The sequence below is a fragment of the Carcharhinus amblyrhynchos genome, chromosome 3, assembly GCF_965287045.1.
Source record: "Carcharhinus amblyrhynchos chromosome 3, sCarAmb.v2.hapA, whole genome shotgun sequence".
Taxonomy (NCBI): domain Eukaryota; kingdom Metazoa; phylum Chordata; class Chondrichthyes; order Carcharhiniformes; family Carcharhinidae; genus Carcharhinus; species Carcharhinus amblyrhynchos.
This window is the reverse complement of record NC_137326.1, coordinates 111243520-111267679: the sequence shown is the minus strand read 5'-3', so window position 1 is coordinate 111267679 and position 24160 is coordinate 111243520. Positions and strand designations below refer to the sequence as shown.

The window sequence follows — 24160 nt, the reverse complement described above, 5'->3', positions numbered from 1 at the left end:
AGCTGGTTTTCATAACCAGCGCTAGCGTGGCACCCAAGCGGCTTCATCCCAGGACACTCAAAGTGTTCCCTGCCTTCTACTTCCCCTTCACAAACGGCCCCATTACCTCCAGCAGGTCAAGCACTAGCATCTGCACAGAAATCCCTTAAACAGGCTAGGACCCACTAAGCCTCAGGCCACCATAGAGCATCTGCTAATGTCATTACAGTCAGTAGGGTATAATCAGCAGGATGCCTCAGACTCAGTCATCAATGTCAGAGCTGCACCTATACATAGCCATAGGAAAAGAAAGATAAAGACATTTTAAAGGCACCAAGGTTGCACGGATATACAAACCATCGTGTACACTTTTGAGAAAATATGTTCATTTGCACCATTTACAAATGTCCTGGATTCTCATCTTATCTCCAATTGCTTCAATGGTTGCAGGCATTTCTGGAAAGCGAACTTTGTCCCCTACCGGAATCAGGTAATGTCCACCTATAGAATTGTTTCTCTCACATTATCAACATTGTGATTATAGAATATTCTGCCATTCGGATTCTCAAGCACAGACCAGCCTTTGTGTATGCAGAGTGGGCAGGTTTCATGTATGCATCACTTGGTTCTCAATTCTGAGAATATTGTCTGTACAGAATGTGCAGCAATGTGATTGCATCTCCTACTGTTGATGTACTGATGTGGGATGTGGGTGGTCGCAGAGTCCTCTGAGAAGGGAGAATCTAATTATCAATCCCTGACATTCAATGTCATTACATCACTATCAATGTCCTGGTGATTACCACTGCCCATGAACTGAACTGGATCAGCCATATAAATACTGTGGCTACCAGAGCATCTCAAAGGCTTAGAAACCTGTGGTGAGTAATTCATCCCTAAAGCCTGTCCACTACCTAAAACAAGGCACAAATCAGGAGTGTGATGGAATATTCTCCACTTGCCTTAATGAGTGCAGCTCCAACAACACTCAAAAAGATCAATACCATCTAGGACAAAGCAGTCTGCTTGATTGGCATCCCTTCCACAAACATCTACTCCCTCCACCACTGACACACAGTGGCAGAAGTGTGTACCGTCTACAAGATACACTGCAGGAACTCACCAAGGCTCCTTAGGCAGCATCTTTCAAACCCGCAACTTCTAATATCTAGAAGGACAGCAGATTTATGGGAACAGCACCAGCTGCAACTTCCCCTCCAAGTGACTCACCATCCTGACTTGGAAATACATCACCATTCCTTCACTGTCACTGAGTCAAAATCCTGGAACTCCTTTCCTAACAGCACTGTAGGTGTACCTACAGTGGTTCAAGAAGACAGCCCACCAGCACCTTCTCAAGGACAGTGAGGGATGGGTAATAAATGCTGGTGCAGCCAGCCACTCAATCATCCCATGAATGAATTGAAGAAAAACATCTATCCTGCATGAATTTGCTGACCTCTGGAAGTTCCTCACCATTGCAAAACTCTTTCACATTCAGTACATAGGGCCCAATTTTACCATGTTGTGCCCGTTTTCGGACACGAAAACGTGGTAAAGTCAGGCATGAGGCAAGTGGTGCGATCCGTGCCCGCCTCCGCGCTGGTTCCCCCTTTATCAAGGCCCGAAAATGGCCAAAATTGGGACCTCGCCCGATCGTGGCGCATGTATTTGCATGCGTTTAAATTGATTTAATGAGCTGCATGCCCAACCTTTTCAGCACTTCCCCCTTTACCACCGTGCTCGCCCATCCAGACCCGGCACGAAACAAATATGCTCCACAAAAGTCCAATTCAGGCACTCCAGTTAGTGAGGAGCTAAGTGCTGAGAGAGTCTGATGGCTCTCTGCTTGAGATTGGAGAGGGGAGTCCGCTACCACTCTGCCTGTAATCAGTGGAGCGGAATTGGGGGGGGGGGGGGTGCGGTCTGCTGCCACTCTGCCTGATCAGTGCAGGTAAAGGGGGGGCTCACTGCCACTCTGCCTGATCAGTGCAGGTAAAGGGGGGGCTCGCTGCCACTTTGCCTGATCAGTGCAGGTAAAGGGGGGGCTCGCTGCCACTTTGCCTGATCAGTGCAGGTAAAGGGGGGGCTCGCTGCCACTTTGCCTGATCAGTGCAGGTAAAGGGGGGGCTCGCTGCCACTTTGCCTATGATCATTGGGAAGGAAGGGGGATCCGTTGCCACTTTGCCAGAGATCAGCGGGGGAAAAAGCAGGGGGGTGTCTGCTGCCACTCTGCCTGTGATCAGTGAGGGGCAGAGGGGAGGGGCCTACGGTCATTCTGGGTGGTAGAGGGGGCCGGGGGGTGGGGGAGGTGGGGGGGGGGGATAAGGGGGTCACTAATGTTATGGGGGTGGGGCAATGTTTGTGGGGGTCAGGGGGAGGCATTATCTGGCCCAGGAGCGATGTGGCAGGGCGGCCACAGTTTTTTCTCCTCCGCACGCACAGTTGGAGGCGCCGATTGGAGCTTCAGGATTTTGGGCGTGTTAAGCCCCGCCCACAGGCTTCTGCAACGCGATTCGGAATTGCTGATACTTTTTCAGGCAGAGTGTGTCTGGGATGCCTCAGAACGGGTCTGAAATTCACATCTGAAACACACCCTGTTTCAAGTCCGCCCAGCACTTGGAATCAAAATGGTAAAATAAGGGCCACAAGGGGTGATTATACCATTTCGATTCTACGCGCTGAATCTGGGCGCAGTTCAGATCAAACTTGGAAACTTGTTCTCAGGCACTCCCATACGCACTTAGCCTGAAAAGAAAACCACAGGTCTGAATCACACTGTGGGTGGGGCTTATCGGGCCCAAAACACTGCTGCTCCAATCGGAGCCTTCAACTGTGCACGCGCAGTGAAAACAAATTTGAAAAACATTCCCCTGTCACATCATTCCAGCACCGCAAAAAAGCAGATAAAGCAGCCAGGGAGCAAAAAGCAGGAACAATGGCCCCCACAGATATCGCCCATCTCCACAACATAACTGTCCCCCTTATTCACCCACCTCCCCACTACCCACTTCCCTCCCACCAATCGCCCACAGAGTGGCCGTGGGTCCCCTGCCCCTGCAGCCACCCCCCCCCCACCCCCCACCCCACCAACACAGATCCATTGGCCCACCCTCCTCCTCCTCCTCCTCCTCTGCCCCCACCAAAGAATGATCAGGCCCACCTCCCTCTGTCCCGCTCCCCCTGTCTCCCACCCCCACCGATCTGAGTCAGCGAGCTGTTAGAAGCTCTGAACTTACCCCTTCAGAAGCTGGAGTGCCCGAAACAGATCTTTGCCGAGCATGTCTGTTTTGTGCCGAATCTGGACAGGTGAATGCGATGGTAAAGGGAGGAATGCAGGTAAAATTGGGCGTCCAGCTCATTAGGTCAATTTAAATACATGCAAATGCATTTCAATTGACGTCGCGCCATTTCCGATCGTGGCCATTTTCGGGCCTTGGTAAAGTGGGGATTTGCACAGACGCAGGTGCGGATCGCACTAATCGCCTCATGTCTGACTTTACCAAGTTTTTCCACCCGGAAACAGACGAGACGCAATGGTAAAAACGGGCCCATAGTCTTAATTTTGTAGCTCTTGCTGATTGGTTTGAGGCTGTTGTTGTGCCACATTTTAAATAATGGCATAGCTTTGAAAAATACACTTTACAATTCAACTAAAGAAAGAGGGTCACTATCCGCAAATACTGACAGTTTCAGTGATCAGTCACAATCCAATGCTTGATGAAGAATCCATCTTGATAGCTCACTGATATTTTGCTGATCCAGATAGATTTATGCCATAGAGAATACACAATGCTGCTTAGCATGCCATCTAGTGGATAAACTGTTAGAAACTAGCATGGCCATTTCTCACCCTGATTTTACACTACACAAGAAATCTTTCCAGTCCCTGGATCATTGGAGATGGCATGTGCGACCCAAGATGTTCATTGGGACCTGGAATTCCTAACACATTGACCTCCATGGGAATTCCCTGGGAAGTCTGAATTTCCAAAGCACAATTCTCCTGCTTCCTGGAAGTCTCTGCAAAAGTCTCCAACTCGCAGCTAGACAATTTGGACAGTTCCAATGTACTTACCTGAATAGTTACCCGGGAAGAAACCCAACTCTAACTCCCGAGTATCGGGCAGGAATTTTACCATCCTGCCCACATGGGAATCGGAGCAGGCAAGGGATGAAGAATGGTTTTGGGATGAACAAGGCCATAAAATCCCACCCATTGAGTCACTCACATTGACCAGACACCTCCCTCAACTACCCAATTACCCCTCCTCCCCCACCCCGCGAAATCCAACCTAACCCAACAACATCTCCCTGTCTGGTGTGTGGAGTAGACCCGTTATTTGAGTGCTGGGGAGAGGAAGCCGCTCTTTGGTGAGGGGTTGGTTGTTCTCCCCTGGACAGCCAGGGCCTGGGGGACGGTCCACCATGCTAACCCCAAACCCCCCACTACCTTCTGATGACCCATTTGACCAGACCTGACAACCCTCCAACCCACCTGACTAGCCACCAATCTGATTGACCCATTTGACCATACTACCGCACAACCCACCTACTGACTCACCCACCTCACACACTTATTCACTCACCCGACTATCACCCTGTCCACATTCACCCTACCCAGCTACCACCCTACCCAACTACCATTCTACCCGCCTACTACCCTACCCAACTAACACCCTATCCACCTACCACTCTACCCGCCTCCTACCCTACCCGTTTACCCAGCTATCTACTTCCAGCCCTATGTTAACCACCTAGCCATCTTACCATTCTGTCCATCCACTCTGCTATCCAAAAACATTGACTAGTGCTGTAAAGAAGGGGTAAAAGGGAGTTTTGCCTTCTCTTCCCCTGTTGTGACAGCACCACAATAAAGTTCTTCCAAAGATTGTATGTTCTGTGTTCATGCACAAATCGGGCTCAGAAGTTTTGATCAGAAATACAGAGCATCATTTAGCAGAGAAAGTGCCAACATTGCCACCCCCCTGAAGACCTGGGTCATTAAATTCAAACAGTTCAGGGCAAAAGGTCTGTCACTATCAGCTCATTAATACTGTCAAAAGCAAGGGAATCACAGGATTTGTACAATGATGGAAAAGTAGGGTTCAGGCAGAAGATCAGCCATCAAATGGTGGGGCAGATTCAAGGAGCCATGGAGCCTTCCCAGCTCCTATTTCCAACATTCTAACCCCGAGTGTCCATGTAACACAAAGGCACATTTTCTTTCATTTGTGGGTGTGGGATTGCTGACTTGGTGTTGCAGCAGGCTAGCATTGACATGATGGGATGAATAGCCTCTTTCTATACTTTCTTTCTACAATTTTATGATTTGAGTTCTAGATGCCATTAGCAAGGCCACTGGTCATTACCTATCACTGAACTGGATAACTTGTTATAGCATTTTAAAGGGTATTGTGCGAATTCTCCCATTTTCAGGTTAAGTGCCTCCATACCAGTGGGAAAACAGGAGTGTTTCCCACTGGTGCTGGCAGCGTCTGTCAGGTGGGATCCAAAAGATGTAAATGAGGCCATCTCACTGAACCCGCCAGCCAGCCCTGCTCTTCAGAAATTGGCACCCTGATCTCCTTGGAGACAAGCTGCCTCTCCCCCAGAAAGGAAATGGTGACACCCACCCCCCCATCTCCCACTGAACAGGGGAGCACCACCCAACCCTCACAAAAGAGGGGCTTCCTGGTTTGGTGTTTTCAGGCAGTCCTGCGATCAATTTCTGCACTTCTTCTGTCTCCTGTAAAAATGTGCAGTTTCTTCCAAGGGAACGTAATGCAACTTCCTCTTTTGCAGACCAATTATTCCTTTTGAAGAAACCACAGCTGTCAATCAGGCTTAGAGTCTCTGTTTACATTACGGTTAGGATCAATGGAGGTACTTGAGGTGCATTCAAGCACAAAGGGGAGTGTAAATAAACACAGTTCAATACAGCCTATGTAGAAATACATCCTACTGTCACTGGAAGCCTCTTTCAATGCACTGCACTTTGAAACTAACAGAGATCAAAGGTTCCCAATGGAATGGAGAGGGTTTCAAAGGTTTCAGCTTACTAGGAAAGTTCAGAGATTTCAAATCAAAGCCGTGTGCATACGTTGGGGTTGGATACACAGCTGTGGATAATGGAACCAGCTGCCTTACCCCCTTGAAGTGGATTGGGGGGACTCTGAGGGGGAAGGGACTGTGTGAGGGGTCTGAGGATGGGATATGAGAATGGGAGTCTGAGGGTGAAGGTGGGCTGAGTGGGAGGTCTGAGGGTGGAGGGAGCCTGAGGAGGGTTTGGGTCACCCTCATGCATGTGCGGTGCAGTGGAGAGGGGTGACTCATAACGTAATTGTTTTGGGGAGTGGGGAATGCCCCTATTTGCTGAGAGGTTAGACCTCGGGGTCCAGCACACCATGTCCACATTGGTGATGATCAACATCAAAGCTTGCCTGGTACCATTCCCACTGGGGGACTGGTGCATCGCAGGGACCTGTGAATGGGTCATCAAACCCGCTAAGTATATATTACAATGAGTGGGTTTGCACAATTATCAGGTTGTCACTCTTTCTGGGTGGGACCCTGATCGGGGAAATCAGGTGAATCCCAACAGCCCTTAGGCCCAGCAGTAATCCTGATTTTAGCCCCTATGCCCACTTCAGCAGGAAATTGGCATTCCCGCTATGGGCAATCGGGATTCCTGCCACCGACAATCGGGATTCCCGCCACCAGTGGAGAGGGGCTGTGAATCCCCCCCCCCCAATTGACAGCCAAGCATTTATCATAGAATTGGAGTCATATTTGTGCCACACCAAATCAGAGTAGCAGGTGGGTGAATGAGTTCTGATTTTTGCTACAATCTGGCAGGAACTGATCTCCAATAATGTGCCACAATTCAGCAGGTGACCCGAGACTGGCTTGCAGTCAGATTGTTACAATCACAATGTCTACTACTTCCTCTAAATTCACTCCAGGATGCTTGGGAATGTATTGCTGTGATAACACAGCAGTGCTACATAAGGGAGGAAGTTTCCCCCCAAGGTCTCCCATATTGACAATAACATCGTTAAAACAATGGTGAGCCTGAACGTTCAGCCATTGTGTTTTTATATATAAAAAACAGGAGTTGTTCAAATGAAAAAAACAACCAAAAGTTTTTTTTTCCCATTCTTTGGACTGAACTTGTTTTTGTCTGAAATACCTTGTTAATTGTTGATACAATTCTGCCATGCAAAATCACTGCAAATCTCAGTGGGTCTTAACAAAATGAAGTTGTACATCCCTGACCTTGGGAAATGCGTATGTTTAAGAACCAATTTTACTCTATTATACCGAGGCAACATGGTGTCACAATGATTAGCACTGCTGCCTTACAGTGACAGGGACCTGGGTTCGATTCCTGGTTCACTGTCTGTGAGGAATCTGCATGCTCTCCCCATGTGGGTTTTCCCCAGGTTTCCCCCCACAGTCTGAAATATGCACTCATTAGGTGCATTGGCCGTGATAATTTCTTCCTTCCTTAAGTAGATGTCAGAGTGTGGCAACTAGTGGGTTTTCACAGTAACTTCATTGCAGTGTTAATGTATGCCTACTTGTGATGAATAAAATAAATAAATTACCCCAAGCTTCAGCACAGAGCACACGAATTTGAGTCTCTGATATTTGCTCCCAGGATATGAAGCTTGCTGCCAGAAGTGTGACTTCATCGAGTCAGCCCAGCTGCTCCTGTTTGTACAGAACACCTTGAGGCACTGATAATGGCCTCCGATTGTACGCAGATCAACTGATGAGCATTCCCCCCAGAGAACCTGTGGCAGCCATTTCAATAAAGCAGGTGCAAAGCAGAGACACCCCACTGAGCTGAGACATACAATCTTCATCAAGCACCTCTTCAAACTGGCACAGAGCTCCACATTGCTTCTTCGCATATGCAATGATCAAGGGCTGCCATTTTGTCTTTAAACGGCACCTCACAAAAATTGTGTAAAGTTAATCTTCAGATCTAACGGGAAATCAGCAGATGATTTGTTCTGTCTGTCTTTGATGTGTGGGGAAATCCATAAACCTGTTCTTCACTCTTCAGAGAGTACCTCAGTGGTTGAAGTTGAGGCGCTGCATAAATGCAAGTCTTTCATTTTCTTTGATTTTTGGGATAATGATTTTACAGCCAGCACACAGAGGATGCATCCTAATGATGCATTAACTGAAAAAATGAAGAGCATTCACGGAATACTAATAATGCAGTGGTTATGGAAATTTAGAATAAGCAAAACTCTGTGGATAATGGTAATATTTGTCATGAGATGCCTGTAAAACGAAATATTTCCAAAAGAGGTAACCAGTTTACTCCGCTTACTCCTCTGCATAGTTCACACTGAATTTATTGATTCGTTTAACCGTATTAAGCCCTGGATGTGTAGCTTTGGCAGTACTGAAGACGCTCAACACCATTCAATAGCAAACAGTTAGGTTTGATCATCGAGCTGTCTTAACAAACCTGTATCTGGGAAACCTGAAGGAAATCCTGCAATAATGAGCCACCTTGCCAGAGGCATCTAGTCGCTGTTGGAATTGCCAACAGGATTTTGATGGATATCACTCCTGGCAGTTGGCTTGTGAGTTTTGTTGCCAGTATTCCCTCAGTGACAATCAGTGCCAGCAGCATGTCACCTTCATCTGATACTGATGGATTCGAAGCCTCATAAAGTCAGTGCATTGACAGCATTTGTGAAGTTGTGTCAAAGTTGTCCAATTGTGACCATCGATCCTGTTCTCAATGCTACAGGAAAGACATTACAATTGTTCCTTCTGGGTGTGTTCTATGAATTCCACTCAAATGAGACGACTTGCACCGTCCCATGTTTTGGTGACAAATATTGTATTCCAGGGTCATACGTGTCAATACTTGTGAACTAATTATACACATTGCATGGTATTCAAAGTGAATGCTGCAGACTTGCTGACCCAATAAACTTTTCATACCACAATTGTTTTATGTTCAGGCTCCAGAATATTGGAATCTGTGGGCCAGTTCCCAATGCTGGGGAAGCTGGAGGGAAAGTGGAGCAGAGAGGGGAGAAGAGGGCGCAGAGAGGGGAGAAGAGAGCAGGAGAAGTGGGAGTGAAGGAGTAAATAAAGTGAGGAAGTGGAGGAAAAATGTGAAACGAGTGCAGAAGTGGGAGAGGAGAGATGAGTAAAGTGTTGAAGTGGGAGTAAAGAGGTGAGGTGAGAGGAGGGTGAGTGGGAACAGTGATGTATGTTCTTTTTTATCTTTGTTTGGTGTGCACAGACTCTGATACAGCCAACTGCCTGGGACTCTTTTATCAGAGACGTCACAGGCTAAAAGCAGGAGGAGAGAAATAAACAATAACAATTTTAAGGCAGAACCTTCTGGTGAAATAAGGGAATAGGCTTGGAACTGACTATTAACAGCAACCTAATAAAAGGAAAGCTCGACGGCTTATAGGATTTTTTTACGAGAACTAGATTGGGGGAAAAACTACCTCGTTCAGCAATGAACATGATCTTGGCACAATGAACCAAAAATATCATGCTATAAACTTGACTCAGCTAAATTAAGGATTTTTTGTTATATAAAAGTTTTCACAGGAGAAGATACAAATATATAGGTGGAAATTGTATGGCAGATAGGCGAAAACTGGTCTACATGTACCTCCACCTGGATAAGAAATCAGTAAGAAAGCACTGCATAGGAAATACTGAAAGCAGTACCCCATAATGTAGACATCATTAACACATAGATAGCTTAAATATTTTTGAAGGTGTAAAACCAATGGAGAGAGGACATTGCTTTGTTATTGCTATCCTGGGAAACTGGTAATTTAATAGTTGAAAGTGGTTCACTTGCCACATTGGCATTTCTTAACACTAGACATTTCAGAGACAGTCATCCCCCCTCTACGAGAAGGACCTGCCAAGACAAAGTAATCTAAGATAGCAGCCCCAAGGAAAACTTTCATGGGAAATTATGGTGATGCCTGACCCATTCATTTATATCATCAGAACATGAAAGGGCTTACAAAGAGGCCTAGGGTGTGGTTTAAATGCATTGTGTAGAATGATTCAATTATATATAGAAAATAGGACATGGGTTTCACAATACATGTATTTTTCCCATCAATTTTCTTGAAGTCATCATTAATCGGAAGATTCTTCATAAGTTACCACGACTACAGAAATGAGACTAGTTAAATAATTTGAGAGTCGATCAGAAATTGCATTGTAATCAAGATACTGCTTATATGTGGCCCCCTCATCCAGATAGGGTAAAGTTCTGCTTTTATATTCCATTATAACACTTAGTCACATGGAAGATAACTCAAATTTTGTATTGCTGTTAGCCTGCACTTGCATGACATCAATGTGTAGAGAGGAATTCTTAAGAAAGTGCATCTGATAATATATATATATATTCACTTGCAGATTGAAGATAAAACTGTTTTAGATTCTGTGGACATGCTAAGATTCTGAATGTTTGTATTTATATTGCAGTCAGTAACAGCTCCTAAGTCTGTTCTGCCACTCAGTTAAATCATAACTGATTATTTTCTCCTTGAGCATGTCAAGCAATTACTAAAGCCATCATTCAGATTTGAACCAGGGACCACTATGGTCTGTAGTCAAATCCGCTACCACTGAGCTATACCCCCGAACACCCCTTTTTGACCACATACAGCCTTTCCCTAGAGGTTTAACCAGAAAAAAGCATTCCCCCTGTTGGAAGCTACAGCAAATAATTGTGTTTCATAGTTCAAAATATATTTTTATCATCCTGTAAAACAACTGAAAAAAGTGATTTTAAATGTAGAAAAATGCTTACTGAAAAGTAAAACCTTCTTTCTGAGAATTTTAAACCATATACGTCTAACAATCATTGTTGCAAAGTACTATTTATTAGTAAATACGTTTATTCCATTTTTCTTCTACAAAATATCACGAGCTCATTTTAATAGTAAAAGTATAACCATCTGCTAATGGGGTTCCAATATTAGCCAAGACACCAGAGGGAACAGTAAATTACACAACGCAAGTTAAACAAGTTTGTTCACATACATCCTGCTGTATTAGCGTTGCCAGATCACTTGGTTGCCTTTCAGCTGGGAATAATATAAATCAGATAAACTTCAAAGGGATGAAGTTTTCCAAAGCTGAACCGAAGTGAAAAAAGGATTTGCTTTAATGTCCAGTGTCCACCATATCACACCATTTCATAACAAATGTAATAACTGGGCATGGTTTCATCTCAAACAAAGCATCAAATTTGCAGTCTATGAACATAAAGCCAACATGATATAATGGTCGCTGTAAGAGGATCCTCAATCAGATACAAAGTATTAAAGAAGAAATGGTAGTATTAGTGAATATACTTTGGACATTTTAAAGGGATATCATAGTAATGAGCGGGATTCACCCATCTCATCTTCACCAGACTGTGCAGGATGTCAGCAAACCAAAACAGAAAGGTCGACAGCCTCAAGAAGACATCTATTCCTTGATTCTGCCACCCTTCCCCAAGCCCATCACCTGCAAAGACTCGTGCCCCTCATCGACCTCCAACCACCACATTCAGTGTCTCCATCCATCTCTTCCCAGTAACCAATGTAGTATCCCTTTGATCCCCTTGTACGTGAGCTTTTTCGTGCAGCCTCCCTTCCCTCTGTCTTCCATTGCTCGTCATCCTCAGCCACCTCCTTGCCCCTCTGCCTGCCATTGTGAGTCCTTACCCTTCCCCCAACCACCTCTTTGCACAGCCCCCCCTCCACATTGCCCACCTTTGTCTTCCTCAGACCAGGCACCACCACTACCTCACCTCACCTCGCACACCACCCCGATCGAACTTCAGACCTTTGTTGTGGGGGCTGCTGTCTCCTGCAGCACAGTTCTGTCCAGATAGACACTGGTGTGTGGCACCAGGGAGAAGGAGATCCCAATACTCTCCAACCTCAGGCAACGTACTGATCCAACTCAGTGACACAGGAGGGTCCGTGAGTCCAGCAGCACAGTACTGTCTATGAAGGGCAGTTCGACATGGAGATGGAGGCAGGAACCAGTCTGCCCCTGGCAGAATAGTGAACAGTACAGCAGGAGTCCTGCAGCACTGTGGCAGAAAGCTTCGTTGCACTCACCCCCAAGTCTCTTGCCAACTGAGAACCATCTTATGCACGCCACTCCTTGACAATCAATTTTGATGGCAATGTGAGTTCACGCAATCTGATCTGACACAAGATTGAAAAGGCTGATGGGATTCCGGCAGGCAGCTGTTCCAATGAGCATTCATGAGATGACATTCGTGCCACCAGGCAACGAGAAGTCCGCTCTGCCTTTAACACACCATTGGAAAAATTCCAATATGATTTTACATCAGTGGGTTTCCCTTTTTATGACTCCCGCTAAATTCTCTGCTCCTGCCCACCACCAAACTCAGATGGGCTGGAGAGAGTGATATGAGTGCACTGGGCTAGTGTTTAAATATGGTGCCAGGATCCATAAACCATCAGCTGAGGGCGGGTAAACAAATCAGCTGCCGGCTCACCAGGAAAGCAGGAGGAGTTCTGGCCTGTGCAGAATTAATGAGGTTCTGGTGCGGGATCCCAACATTCTGGCCAAATAGACAGACACTGATGGATCTGCCCATCAAGGCTCTCCATCTCAAAATGGTAGAATTCCTCCCAATATTATCCTATTGCTTCAACTTAATGGTTTACAAAAATGTCTAACTGAACATATCAGCTCAAAATAACAGGAGGAAGTTCACCTTAACCCCTCCCCATCTCTGTAATCTCCTCCAGCTGCACAATCCTCCAAACTATTCGCACTCCTCTCATTCTTATCTCTTGAACACATTTAGTGTTATTAATTCCACCACTGGTGGCTGTGTGATCAGCTGCCAAAGCCCTAAGCTCTGGAACACTGTCACCTCTGATTCAAGAAGTTCCACTTCTCTGCCTCTCTTTCATTTCTTAAGATGTTCCTTGAAATCTACTTTTTTATCTGCCTTTATGTCAAGTGGCGTTTCACACAAGGGTAGAAACCATCTTGGGACGTTTTATTACAATACAGTTGATATATAACTGCAAAATGTTTTTGTTAAATGTTCCTTTAATATTCTGGTCCAGGAGCCTTTCTGCATATTAGCTAATTATTTTAATTATGAAGCTTTCATTTCCTAAAACAGCATTTCAAAACAGCAAGAATATGATAGCGTTGCGGAAAAAGAAACAGGTTGTTGAAGTTTCTTATCTTGCACTCATCAGGACAGATACAAGAATATCAAACCAGTTCTGTTTGCAGAGGACAGGTCCCGGCATATGAAAACATGTCGCTTCTGGCAAATGTAATAGAGTCACATCGTGACTGATTATACTAAATTGGTTGTCAGTGTAATTCTTTGCACACCCACAGGATTGTTCAGCAAGTGCTGTCTAATTGCACAATAACATCTATCTTTGGACACCATCTTCAGATTTTTACAAGCACAGATTGATTAAGTACATGTCAGGCTCTGCCTTTCATCCAAATGACCCAGACTGTGCCAATGTGGTGTTGTTCAAAGTCAGACCATTACAGTTCAGAGCTACTTCAGGTTGTTTTGTTGGGCAATCTGCAGCATGTCCCACTGAAAGTCACCAATCTCCCACAGCCATACTGCAGCCACTGGGGTAGCACTGCATAGAAGCACTGCGACAAGCAAAGGTACCCACAAGGCAGTTACTAAAGGAATGTACAAGGGTGAATAATTATAGTTATTAAGGATTATTAGAAGTGTCGTTAGATAAGGTTGTTACGGAATGATGTTTTTATTTCAGAATTTTGATCAAGAAGATGGTGTGACGATCCAAGGGCAAGAAGATAGAAAGGTGGAGAATTATGAAATAATAGTGTGAGGATGGGAACTTAGGTGCGGGGAACTGGAGTCCGTGCTGCCATTGATGGAAAATCCCTTCCAGAACAAAGGGATTATGGATGTCCCCTCCTCTTACAGCAACCAGGTAGACCTGAGAGCAAGGAAGGTGCAGCAGATCACCGCGAGCTTGGAAACAATCCTAGAATGTTCTCCAAAAGGCCAAACTGCTGATTCAGACTGCTGCCAATCATTTGCTTCACATTGTTCCTGGGCTCAGGGTGGTGGTGTGCTAGCTACACATGGAAGCAGAGGGAAGTCATGGGTCACGTGTAAAGCGAGTAGTTCATGGAACTAAGCAGCCAGCCATTGTAGTGGATGACTAGCAAAGGTGAAAGGTGCTGCTGCTGGCTTGTGTAGTGCCAGCACGAACAGCACTGTGGAGCTGAATGTTGCAGCATTAATGGTTATTTGTACAAGTTACAAGTGCATATTATTTTCTTTGTTTTGCTCTGTTTGCTTGAGCATCCTAATTGCACAGCATGATTCAAAAATGTACTAGTAAACAGATGTTAATGTGTTATTTTAAATTATCCACACACAAATATTGTGAAAGGCTCCCAAGGTCCTAATCTTCCAAAATTACTTTTCAATTTTTAAGAACTGTCAGAATCAACAAACTCTAACATTCTGGTATTTTATACATTTGACCGACTTCTGACCCATTGCCAGTAAATGTTTGATCATCATCTTTACAGAAAGAAGATTTTTCAGATCTTAATTCTCACCAGTTGCCACAAAATACTCCAAAATACAATGTAAAGGGAACACCCTTTGGAGTAACTGTTATAAAGTCAGTGTCCCATCAGATAATCTACTTTGATGTGTTATTAATCATTCACCCAATAGAAAACAGTTCTTTGTGAAATCAAAAAAGACATTTTAACTGGGTTACAGTGCTGTCAAACTATGGATTTCCTTTAAAAAATTTAAATAGTTGGTAACAATTTAAACCAGCCAGATCTCTGATTGGTCTCAGATATGTTTTTGGCCGTCTTGGACCAGCTAATTCTTTATAAATCACACGTAACCTTCAAAGCTGCCTCCATGTAATTCTAGAGAACATTTCTCTTGCAAAAAGGAGAGTGATGGAATGCTTTACAAAAAGGATGTTCAACATCTCCTTGAAACAAGTGGTTCCCTTAAGTAGTATATTGTTAAATTCCACGTTCCATATTAGAACATGTCGCGTCCTTTTCAGGGCAGTTTGTCTACCTTTGTCCCCACCTAGCACTCAGCTCTCACCTGTGGCTCCCTGTAGCTGTTTACATGTGACAGCAGCCACACCCCAGGCAACAGCTTCAACAAACTGGCTAAACCAGGTGAGGGTAGCCGACGGGTTTCAACCCTTGGTGAGATAGGGAGATGTCTATCCCAGCATGTGAAGACAGACTCCAGCGGAATGAGCGGACAAGACCAGTGGAAGGTCCAACGATCAAGAAGGTGGTTTCTGCAAGCGTCATGGAACGCAAAGAGCAGAACAAGACACAGAAGACGTCCTAGTCATCCGCTGCGCCTAGTCCCATCACCAGCCTCAACTCTTGTCTTGCCACTGGATCAAGATGGGAATTGGGAAGAGAGAGTGAGGCTGACGCTGCGCAACTCTCCCTCACTTTAATCCAAATCAGGCACAAGTTTCGACACCACCATCATCATTAAATTCATTCATCAGAAAATATATACAAATTGAGAATAGTAGTAGTCTGGCAGAAGCCAGCTTGGAGACGTTACCCATGCAGGGTCATACCTTGGAGATGTATAAAGTTATGAGTTGTTAATAAACACTTAGGCCTAAATTTTCCAGCATACCTCCCCCTCGGGAATCATAGTACATGGGATGAAAAATTTAATGGACTAACAAAAGGTTTTGGCTTTTGACGGAAGTTTCTGTTGGAGAGCAAGAATGGAAAATCTCTTAATGTTCAACCATAGAAGCCTCCAGATCTCTATGCGAGACACCAAACAACCAAAGGAAAAGGCTGCTCTCGCAGCTTACAGTCAGGTAGTCTTCATCTCAGGGCCTACAATACTGATTCTAGTGAAGTAAAACCCCAGCTGACTGTTCACCATTGGACAAACACCCGCTCATTCAATAAGACAGAGCCTATTCCACAAAGTCACAGATAGATCTATTGATGACCCCCTTGTGGCATCATAACATCCCTCCCCCCTTATATCCGTGTCTCTCCCAGCACCCCCATTGTGAAGAGGTCCTTTCCATCGCTTGGCATTCAGGCAGAGGTCTGTTGGGAGTGAGAAGTTGGCGAATGTAACTTTTTTGCAAAATTGATGTAAGCCTACTTGTGACACTAATAAATAAACTAAACATTTCAAGAAAGGAGGAAATAAGAAATCAATGAATTACAGGCCAGTTAGCCTAATTATCAGCCATTGGGAAAATACTGGAATGCATTATTAAAGAAGCCTTAAGAATGCATTTAAAAAAGTATAGAATGATTAGAACAAGTCAATATGGTTTTACTAAATCCTGTTTGAGAAATGAATTAACTTTTTTGAGCCTGTAACTAGTAAGGTAAATGAAGGAACCAGTAGTATATCTGGATTTCTAAAATACATTCAATAAGATATCACACAAAAGATTACTAGGCAGGAGAAGGGCCCATGGAACTGGGGGTGATGTATTAGCACAGACAGAGGCTTGACTAATAAACAGGAGTCAAAGAATGGGCATAAGCAAGGATTTTCAAATTGGCAGGTTGTGATGAGTGGAGTAGCACAAGGATCAGTACTGGGGCTTCAGCTTCACAATCTAGATTACTGACTTAGATGAAGACACAGAGAGTAAAGTATCTAAGCTGATAACACAAAGCTAGGTGCAAAACTAAACTGCTGGGAGGACACAAGTGAGGCTGCAAAGAGATATGGACAGATGGGCAATAAGAAGGCAGATGGAGTATAATGTGGGGAAATGTAAAGTTATCCACTTGGAAGATTAGGAAAGCAGAATATTTTTTAATAGGTGTGAAACTTGTAAACATTTACATTCAGAGAAACTTGCAAAAGGTGTGCTCATATGAGGAATGCAGGAAGTCAGCATATAGGTAGAGCAAACAAATAGGAAGGCAAATGGCATGTTGCCCTTTATTGCAAGTGGATTAGAGTACAAGATTAAAGAAATCTTGCTAGATTTATACAGGATTTTGGTGAGACTGCATCTGCAGTTTTGTGTACAATTTTCATTTCCATAATTAAGAGAGGATATCCTTGTGTTGGAGCTGGTACAGCAAACGTTCACTAAGCTGGTTCCTGGGATGAAGGGGTTGTACTACATTGAGGTTGAATAACTAGGCTCTATATTCTCTGCAGTTCTGAAGAACAAGAGGTGATCTGATAGAAATATACAACATTCTGAAGGGGTTAGATGATATCTAAAACACAGGGGCATAGTCTTAGGGTAAGGGCTGATCATTTAGGATTGAGATGAAGGAAAATTATTTAATTCTCTACCCCAGGGGATTATAAATGTTTCATTGTTGAATATATTTAAGGCTGGGATGTACACGGGAATGAAGGAGTTGAAGCCAAGATCAGCCAAGATTGTATTGGATGGCAGAGCAGGCTTGGTGGAATGTATGGTCTACTCCTGTTCCTAGTCTTGTGTGATTTAGATCTCCTCTCCATTCCTGCTGTAATGGTTGCTGCAGCCTAAAGAATCTAAGTTTAGGAAATCCTTTCTGACATGCTCCGAGATCCCTTTAATTAGAAATCTTCTTTTTGAAAGAATTGATACTCCCGGCAGGAGTGGATAGCCAATTTAGTGGCAAGAAACTGATCCCTTGGGCCAGACTGGGGGAGCTGTCAGGATCTTATTGATGTCAGACAGGTCCCAAGCTGCAATCTGAGCAGTCAGCGGGGAACGCATCCCCATCAACTCTGAGTTCCCTGTTATCATTCTCTCGAGTACGGGCTGGAACCACTTAACAATCACTTGAGCATGGAAAATCCAGCCTTCGAGACTGACTGACCAATCTGATTGGCCTGCAGCTCCCAAGTTGCTGCATTGACAAGAGCTGCAGTGAATTGGAGAGGCCAAGGAAAGCTCAAGGGATCCCAGAGCATTCAGAACAGACATGCTGGCTAAGTGCATTGGCTATGCTAAATTCTCCCTCAGCGTACCCAAACAGGCACCGGAGTGTTGTGACTAGGGGATTTTCACAGTAACTTCATTGCAGTGTTAATGTAAGCCTACCTGTCACACTAATAAAAAAAGCAGGGAAAGTAGGGAAAGCGGGGGAAGGAGTGGGGAGGTGCGGTGAGAGAATGGAGCGATAGGGATCTCAGGAAGAGGCTGGAAGGAGGCCTGGCAGCTGCCAAACTTTAGGGGGTGAGGGTGCCCAACTTCAGAAGGAGGCTTTAAATGGAGGCACCAACCAACACCACCTCTTCCCATCTGCGTCCTTGGCCATTCCAGTGTAAAATCACTGCATGGTCAGGATGGGTAGGAACCCAGAGGGAATCCCACTTCTTCAATTTCACACTCTCACCTTGTCTATAAACACGGAAGTGTGAAATTCCAGCCCAAAATCTTTCTCAATGCTCCTTCCAAAAGATGAAGAAATGATGGAGTGTGTGTGAAAGGCGCAATATCCAGTTCAGGATGCAGGGTCCCTATTGTTAAACCGTTGGCTTAACCACAATAAAGACCAGCAACTTGTTGAGTCATACTGTCACAGCAATAGAAACATTATAATGAGCACCACTGTCACAGCCATAAAGAACCCTAGAAATAACTGTGTTAGTGAGTAATGCCACGATTCTCACAATGTCATAACTTCCTGGGATTTATGCACCACTACACCAAAGTCATGATCGCACATTCAGAAAAGGACACTGGCAAACCTTGTTTTCTCACAGTTTGGAGGGATGTAGTTAAATAAAGAGCAGAATTCTCCCGAAAAATTCTGAGTGTTGAATTTGCTGGAAAACTGGAGTAATTCACGCTGGTTTTTTCAGCTCAATTGCTGGCCAGCCCAGGACGCCCACAATGCTGCACCCCCCAACTCCCCCACAGCCCATTCGTGGCTCCCCAAAAATTCCCAACACCACCTGTTCCGGACCAACTGCCCCAGTCTCCAGCACCCCCCCCATCCCCTGCAGCGCCAATCCCCCCACTCCACCCGGCAGACCCCACCCCCCACCACGCCCCAAATGAGGGCCTCCCTCCCATCCCCATTGATCCCAGTGCAGTGGCAGTGGAAACCCCATCCTCACTGAGGCCCCTCCCCAATAGCTCCCACCCCTATATACCACCTCCACATGTTCCCCCCCCACCCCCACTGCCCATCGGTATTCCCTAGGCATAGGCACTTTGCCCCTTGGACAGTGTCGAGGGTGCAGGCTGGCAGTGCCAGGATGCCCAAGTCCAGAGGGCTCCCCCTGCCATCCAACCTTCACTCCAGCGGGATCAAAAGTGTGGAGCTAGTGTCATCCCCGCTGGATTGAAACAATCTAGTGGGGTGGGAGAGGCTAGCAAGCCCAGAGAATTGAGGGCTGGGCTTGCTAATAGCATTTAAATGATATGTAAAATATCATTTCAATACTAGCCCCACTTCCCCACTGATTTCCAGCATGGAGTGGACCGCCCTGGAAATCCGGCACTGGGAGTTGCTAGCAGCGCGTGAACACTTACAGGAATCCCGCAAATCATCCCCGCACAATTCTCCCGGTGCACTGCACTAGAAAATCAGCACATCAGGATAGGAGAATCACCCCCAAGTCCCTGGTGACTTCTAATAATTGCAATGGTTAGTTCTGGGCAGAAGAAAGAGTGTTAGCTGTTTGTTCCACCACTTATAATTGGCAGTTGTTAAAGAGTAAAGCAGCAAGAGCTGGAATTCATGCAATTACATGAAGGCTAAGATTAACAGCATGGTGGCACAATGGTTAGCACTGCTGCCTCACAGCTCCAGGGACCTGGGTTCAGTTCTGGCTTTGGGTGCCTATCAGTGTCACGTTCTGCCCATGTCTGCATGGGTTCCAGATTGAAATTTGATAGTCAGTATTAATAATCTTCTGGTATATACAAAACAGCAAAAATTAGCTAAGTAAAACCACACAACTTGCTACAATTGATTTAATACATATCACAAATGATTTGTACTCACTACAATGTTGCTATGGTTACTACATTGTAATTTCTTAGCTAAGCCCTTCTGACGTTTACATCAGAAGACTTTGTACAATCCTGTCTGGTGCAGCCTCCTCGAGTACATTGATTCAACATAAAATACTCAGACTACTGGAAAATAAAGTTAACCCTGGAAATTTTTACATGATGGAATTACTTCACAGATTCAGCAGGCATTATCGTGAGTGCATTTTGCCTTTCAAACTCCATCAACTGCAATCAAACCTCCCAAATGCCCTTACAATTTCAGATGATATCACAATATTTATCAATAGGCTTCACTGCAAACCCTACTTTCACAATTAGTTACTGAATGAATTCTTGCACGTTTTGAAATAAATCCAAATGGAAGTATAACATTTCTGGTCAGGAAAGGATAAGTTTGCATAAAAATGTAAATGTGAATTATTTCTATTACCCATGATGAATACTAAACCACTGGGATGGTTTAGTATTCTTGATTTATCTATCCAATTATGTTCTTTATAAAAATGTGGTTTAAATTGCTAAATAAATGGATTTGGAATAAAATAATTAGCAGACAATTAAATTCCAGAAAGTTCTGAATTGATCAATTCTAAAAGTTCAAATGTGAAGAATTATGTTTTATTACACAAAATCGGGTAAGAGAAACATTTATATTGCAATCTGACTTTTTACTTCAGTAGATTTTTTTCTAAAGCAGTATGACATGATTTGATATTCTTGGCCTTTCTTGATAACATTTTTATGTCACTGATTTATGATTTGTCAAATCTTATAATACATGAAATGTATTTATATAAACACCTCCCACAACCTCAGGAAACCCCAAAGAATTTTACAACCATTGGAATGCTTTGAATAAAATCGATGATCAGGTCATCTTTTGCTGGTATTGATTTGAGAGAAAAGTACTGGGCAAGATGCTTGCCCAGCTCTTCTTCAAATAGTACTGTAGGGTAGTCCGCATCCCCCTGATCTTAATTTATTTCACAGACAGTAAGCTGGGTTTAATGCAGTAATCTGAGTCTCATCTGCCTGAGGGAGCCCCGCATTCCCTCTTTTCAGGAAAGCCAGCACATGAAGTGTCACTCAGGCACTTAGCTGAACAGTGGTAGGCTTTCCCCAAGGTCAAGGACCCAGGGATGGAGGTGCTGCCTACTGAGAGTGACTGACCCCATCAGAGCCCAGCATTGGACAACAGCACCACTGAAGCGACAGTGGTTGCTGCTGTTATGACACCCACCTGAGGCCCAGTGTCATTGCTGCATCCCAAACCACAAATGAATGATGGGAGAGGTAGCATTCATAATGGGAAAGGGTGTCAGCAGCAAAGCCAAGGTGTGGCTCTCTTATCAGGCAACACTCCCTCCCCCCACCCACTTCTAATGCCAGGTTCCTCAATCAGGCACCAAGTGTGTTTAAATGAGTGAGTCCACAAACAACCCCACGTGTTTACCTGTCACGTTCTCTGCATTTTAACCCCTCGCGCCCCCTGTACACTGGGTTAATATCAGCGGCACCAGGGTGAGCTCCTAAAGTGGGCATTGAAGGGCTCAGTGGGAAGACTGTCTGTGGGTTGTCTTGCCAGGGACTTAATCGGGCGGGCAGGTGGGGCAGAAAGGTGGTAGCATTCAGACCTACCACCCACCTATGCAATTAAATGCCCCATGAACATAAAACCCACCATGGGGGAAGGCATTAAATCCAGTGCAGTGTACCCTCAGTACCTAACTGAAGTCTCTGGAGTGGTGCTTGAATCCACAACCATCTGACTCAGCGGTGAGAGTGCCAGTACTGAGTCATGGTTGACAGTGCCAAGACAGTCATGGCTACCTTTTGTATTGTGCTCCATCATACAATCATTTTCTGTTAGATACAGTTATCTATCTTGCCTCGAGATATTTGAAGAATATTGTTCTTTTTTCAATACTTCCACCCATTCATTGAACCCAACTGTTCCATGACTGCAGAGTAGAACAGCAACAACAAATGTGTAATGTCAATTCCTAATATAAGAAAGCATTCCATCGTATCAGTTCCTAGTAACACTGAAATAGCCTCACCAAGCCAATCCCACTTGATGGAGCTATTACTTATGGAAAAAACACAAGTAAATCTGACCTACATAGTTCTGTGGATTTATGGGCTGGCTATCACTGGATGATTTAGCATTCAGTAATCTAAATTCTCTGCACATTATTTACAGGACATAGAATATGAATAAATGATTAATTCTTATGCATGATCTTGACATGGAACACATCACACAAGTTGCGGTTCACAAAAAATTATTTCAACAACAAATTGAAAACCCACTGGATAAGATTGTTATAATATCGTTAACTATATTTTCCTGCTGATTAGTATTGGGAGCAAATAAATGTGAACATATAAAACACTGCAAACTTCATTGACCTTTTCAGTCTCATTTGTGAGCAGAGAGAAATATTATCAATGTTTATAAAGTGTGACAGACACCACAGTGATTTCAGGACAATACTCCAATCTTAAAATTCAAAGGACATTTACAAATTACTCAATCTCATGACATCATCTGAATCCCTTGATAGATTATCTGCTTACTGATTATTATCCTCCATCCATTGTTCTCCTTTTACTGCTGTTGCAAAAGAAAAGGAAACTCGTAACTTGTGGACTTTGACCAAGTTAATTCTCTTTGCAATATTCTTCTGTCCTGATGCTTGGCTAATAAGATCCACCTGAATTGTGTAATTTAGCATCTAAACTCTAACAAGCACCTAGAGTAAAGTGCAAACCATCACCTGCAGAAAATTATCATCACTTGAATGACAAAGGACATTCAGCAAAGGAACCAAACATTTAATGTTTTATTTTCTGCTTGTGCACAAGGGCCCATTCTGGGAGAGAAAAAACATATTATTTTTCCAGAAACTTGGCATGTTTCCCTTTGAACCCAATTATCTAATGAACAATCAAGTTAAACCAAGCATAGATCAGCTATCTAATCCCTCCCCATGTACACAAACATTGTGTTATTGCCTCTGTCATATGCACCTGTACAACATTTATCTTTCATGTTAGTCTTTCCATGCTGTCCCTCAGAGCAGGATTGTTGGGTAGGTACACATTAGTAATGAAATGAAAGCACTTTTGTTCCATCGATACGATTCACTGGCACAGGAGCAAGGATTCCCCAAACTCCTTTCATTCATTTTACAGAGCGCATATCAATCATAATTCCTTCATAATTCTCCTTCTGAATTGGAACAAAGGTGCCATGAGTGAGAGGAGAGTGCTTTAGTGATTAGCCGCAAATTACTCGCCTGGGTATGTGCTTTTTATTTTGTGATGCTGGATGGGATCTTATTAAAAAGGTTATTCCTAGCATATTTTACACCCCTTCGACAAATATCTCACAACCCTTTTCCCCAAATTCGACCATTTTCACAGTGTTTGCTGAAACATGATTATGCAGCCATATATATTAGGTTTGAACTGAATCCTTCTATAATGCTGGTCACCTTGTCGTAGCCTTCACACAGAACTAAATACAATGAATTGATTGAAACAATGCTTCTTACCGACATGAGTGATAACATTGACCAGTCGCTGTGTGAGCTCTTGAAGTGACATCTCTTCTTCCCTCAGACAGAGAAGCATCTCACTGTCCTCAGCACCAAACCTACAGCTGCTCCTGTAGAATCTTCTCAAGCACACAAAGGCAAGTGCCACTCCCAGTAGCAATATTCCATTCAAGACACTGGCACTATTGCAGCTATTTCTGATCCTTTGTTAGCATCTGCAGTCATCTTCAACACCTCCTTTCAAAGAAAATATATAATTTTAGGCAGGGGAAACGTGACTTTGGGATATTTTTAGAAATGTGAGCAGAAAGCTGGTGAAATTCTGCTCATTTCTATTAACACTGAGTCAGGCTTACACAGCAAATCAGTGTGCAGCTACCTGCCTCAAGGGAGATGCTGGGTGACCGTACTCCAGATCAAAACCTGGAGTCATGGATTAGTAGGACTGGAACAGGAATAGCATTAAAAGATTATAGAGCTACAGCTTTAGCTGAATTAATTTAAACGCTCTGCTTCACATTGAGACTAAAATTACTCTCTCGTTCAAAAGTTAATCTTTTCAACTCATAT

General features: G+C 44.1%; 1 protein-coding gene across 2 annotated transcripts in view; it reads right to left on the bottom strand.

The window, feature by feature from the left end:
- The window catches only part of mcf2l2 (MCF.2 cell line derived transforming sequence-like 2), a 313022-nt gene extending 289329 nt beyond the window's left edge, over positions 1–23693 (bottom strand). Inside the window, exon 1 of one of the 2 annotated variants that reach the window (XM_080185718.1) lies at positions 23588–23693. In XM_080185718.1, coding sequence (XP_080041844.1) covers positions 23588–23666 — 79 coding nt within the window. In that variant the 5' untranslated portion in view covers positions 23667–23693. The remainder of the gene's footprint in view (positions 1–23587) is intronic. The other variant, XM_080185715.1, reaches the window with a different exon arrangement.
- Positions 23694–24160: the final 467 nt, after the last annotated feature.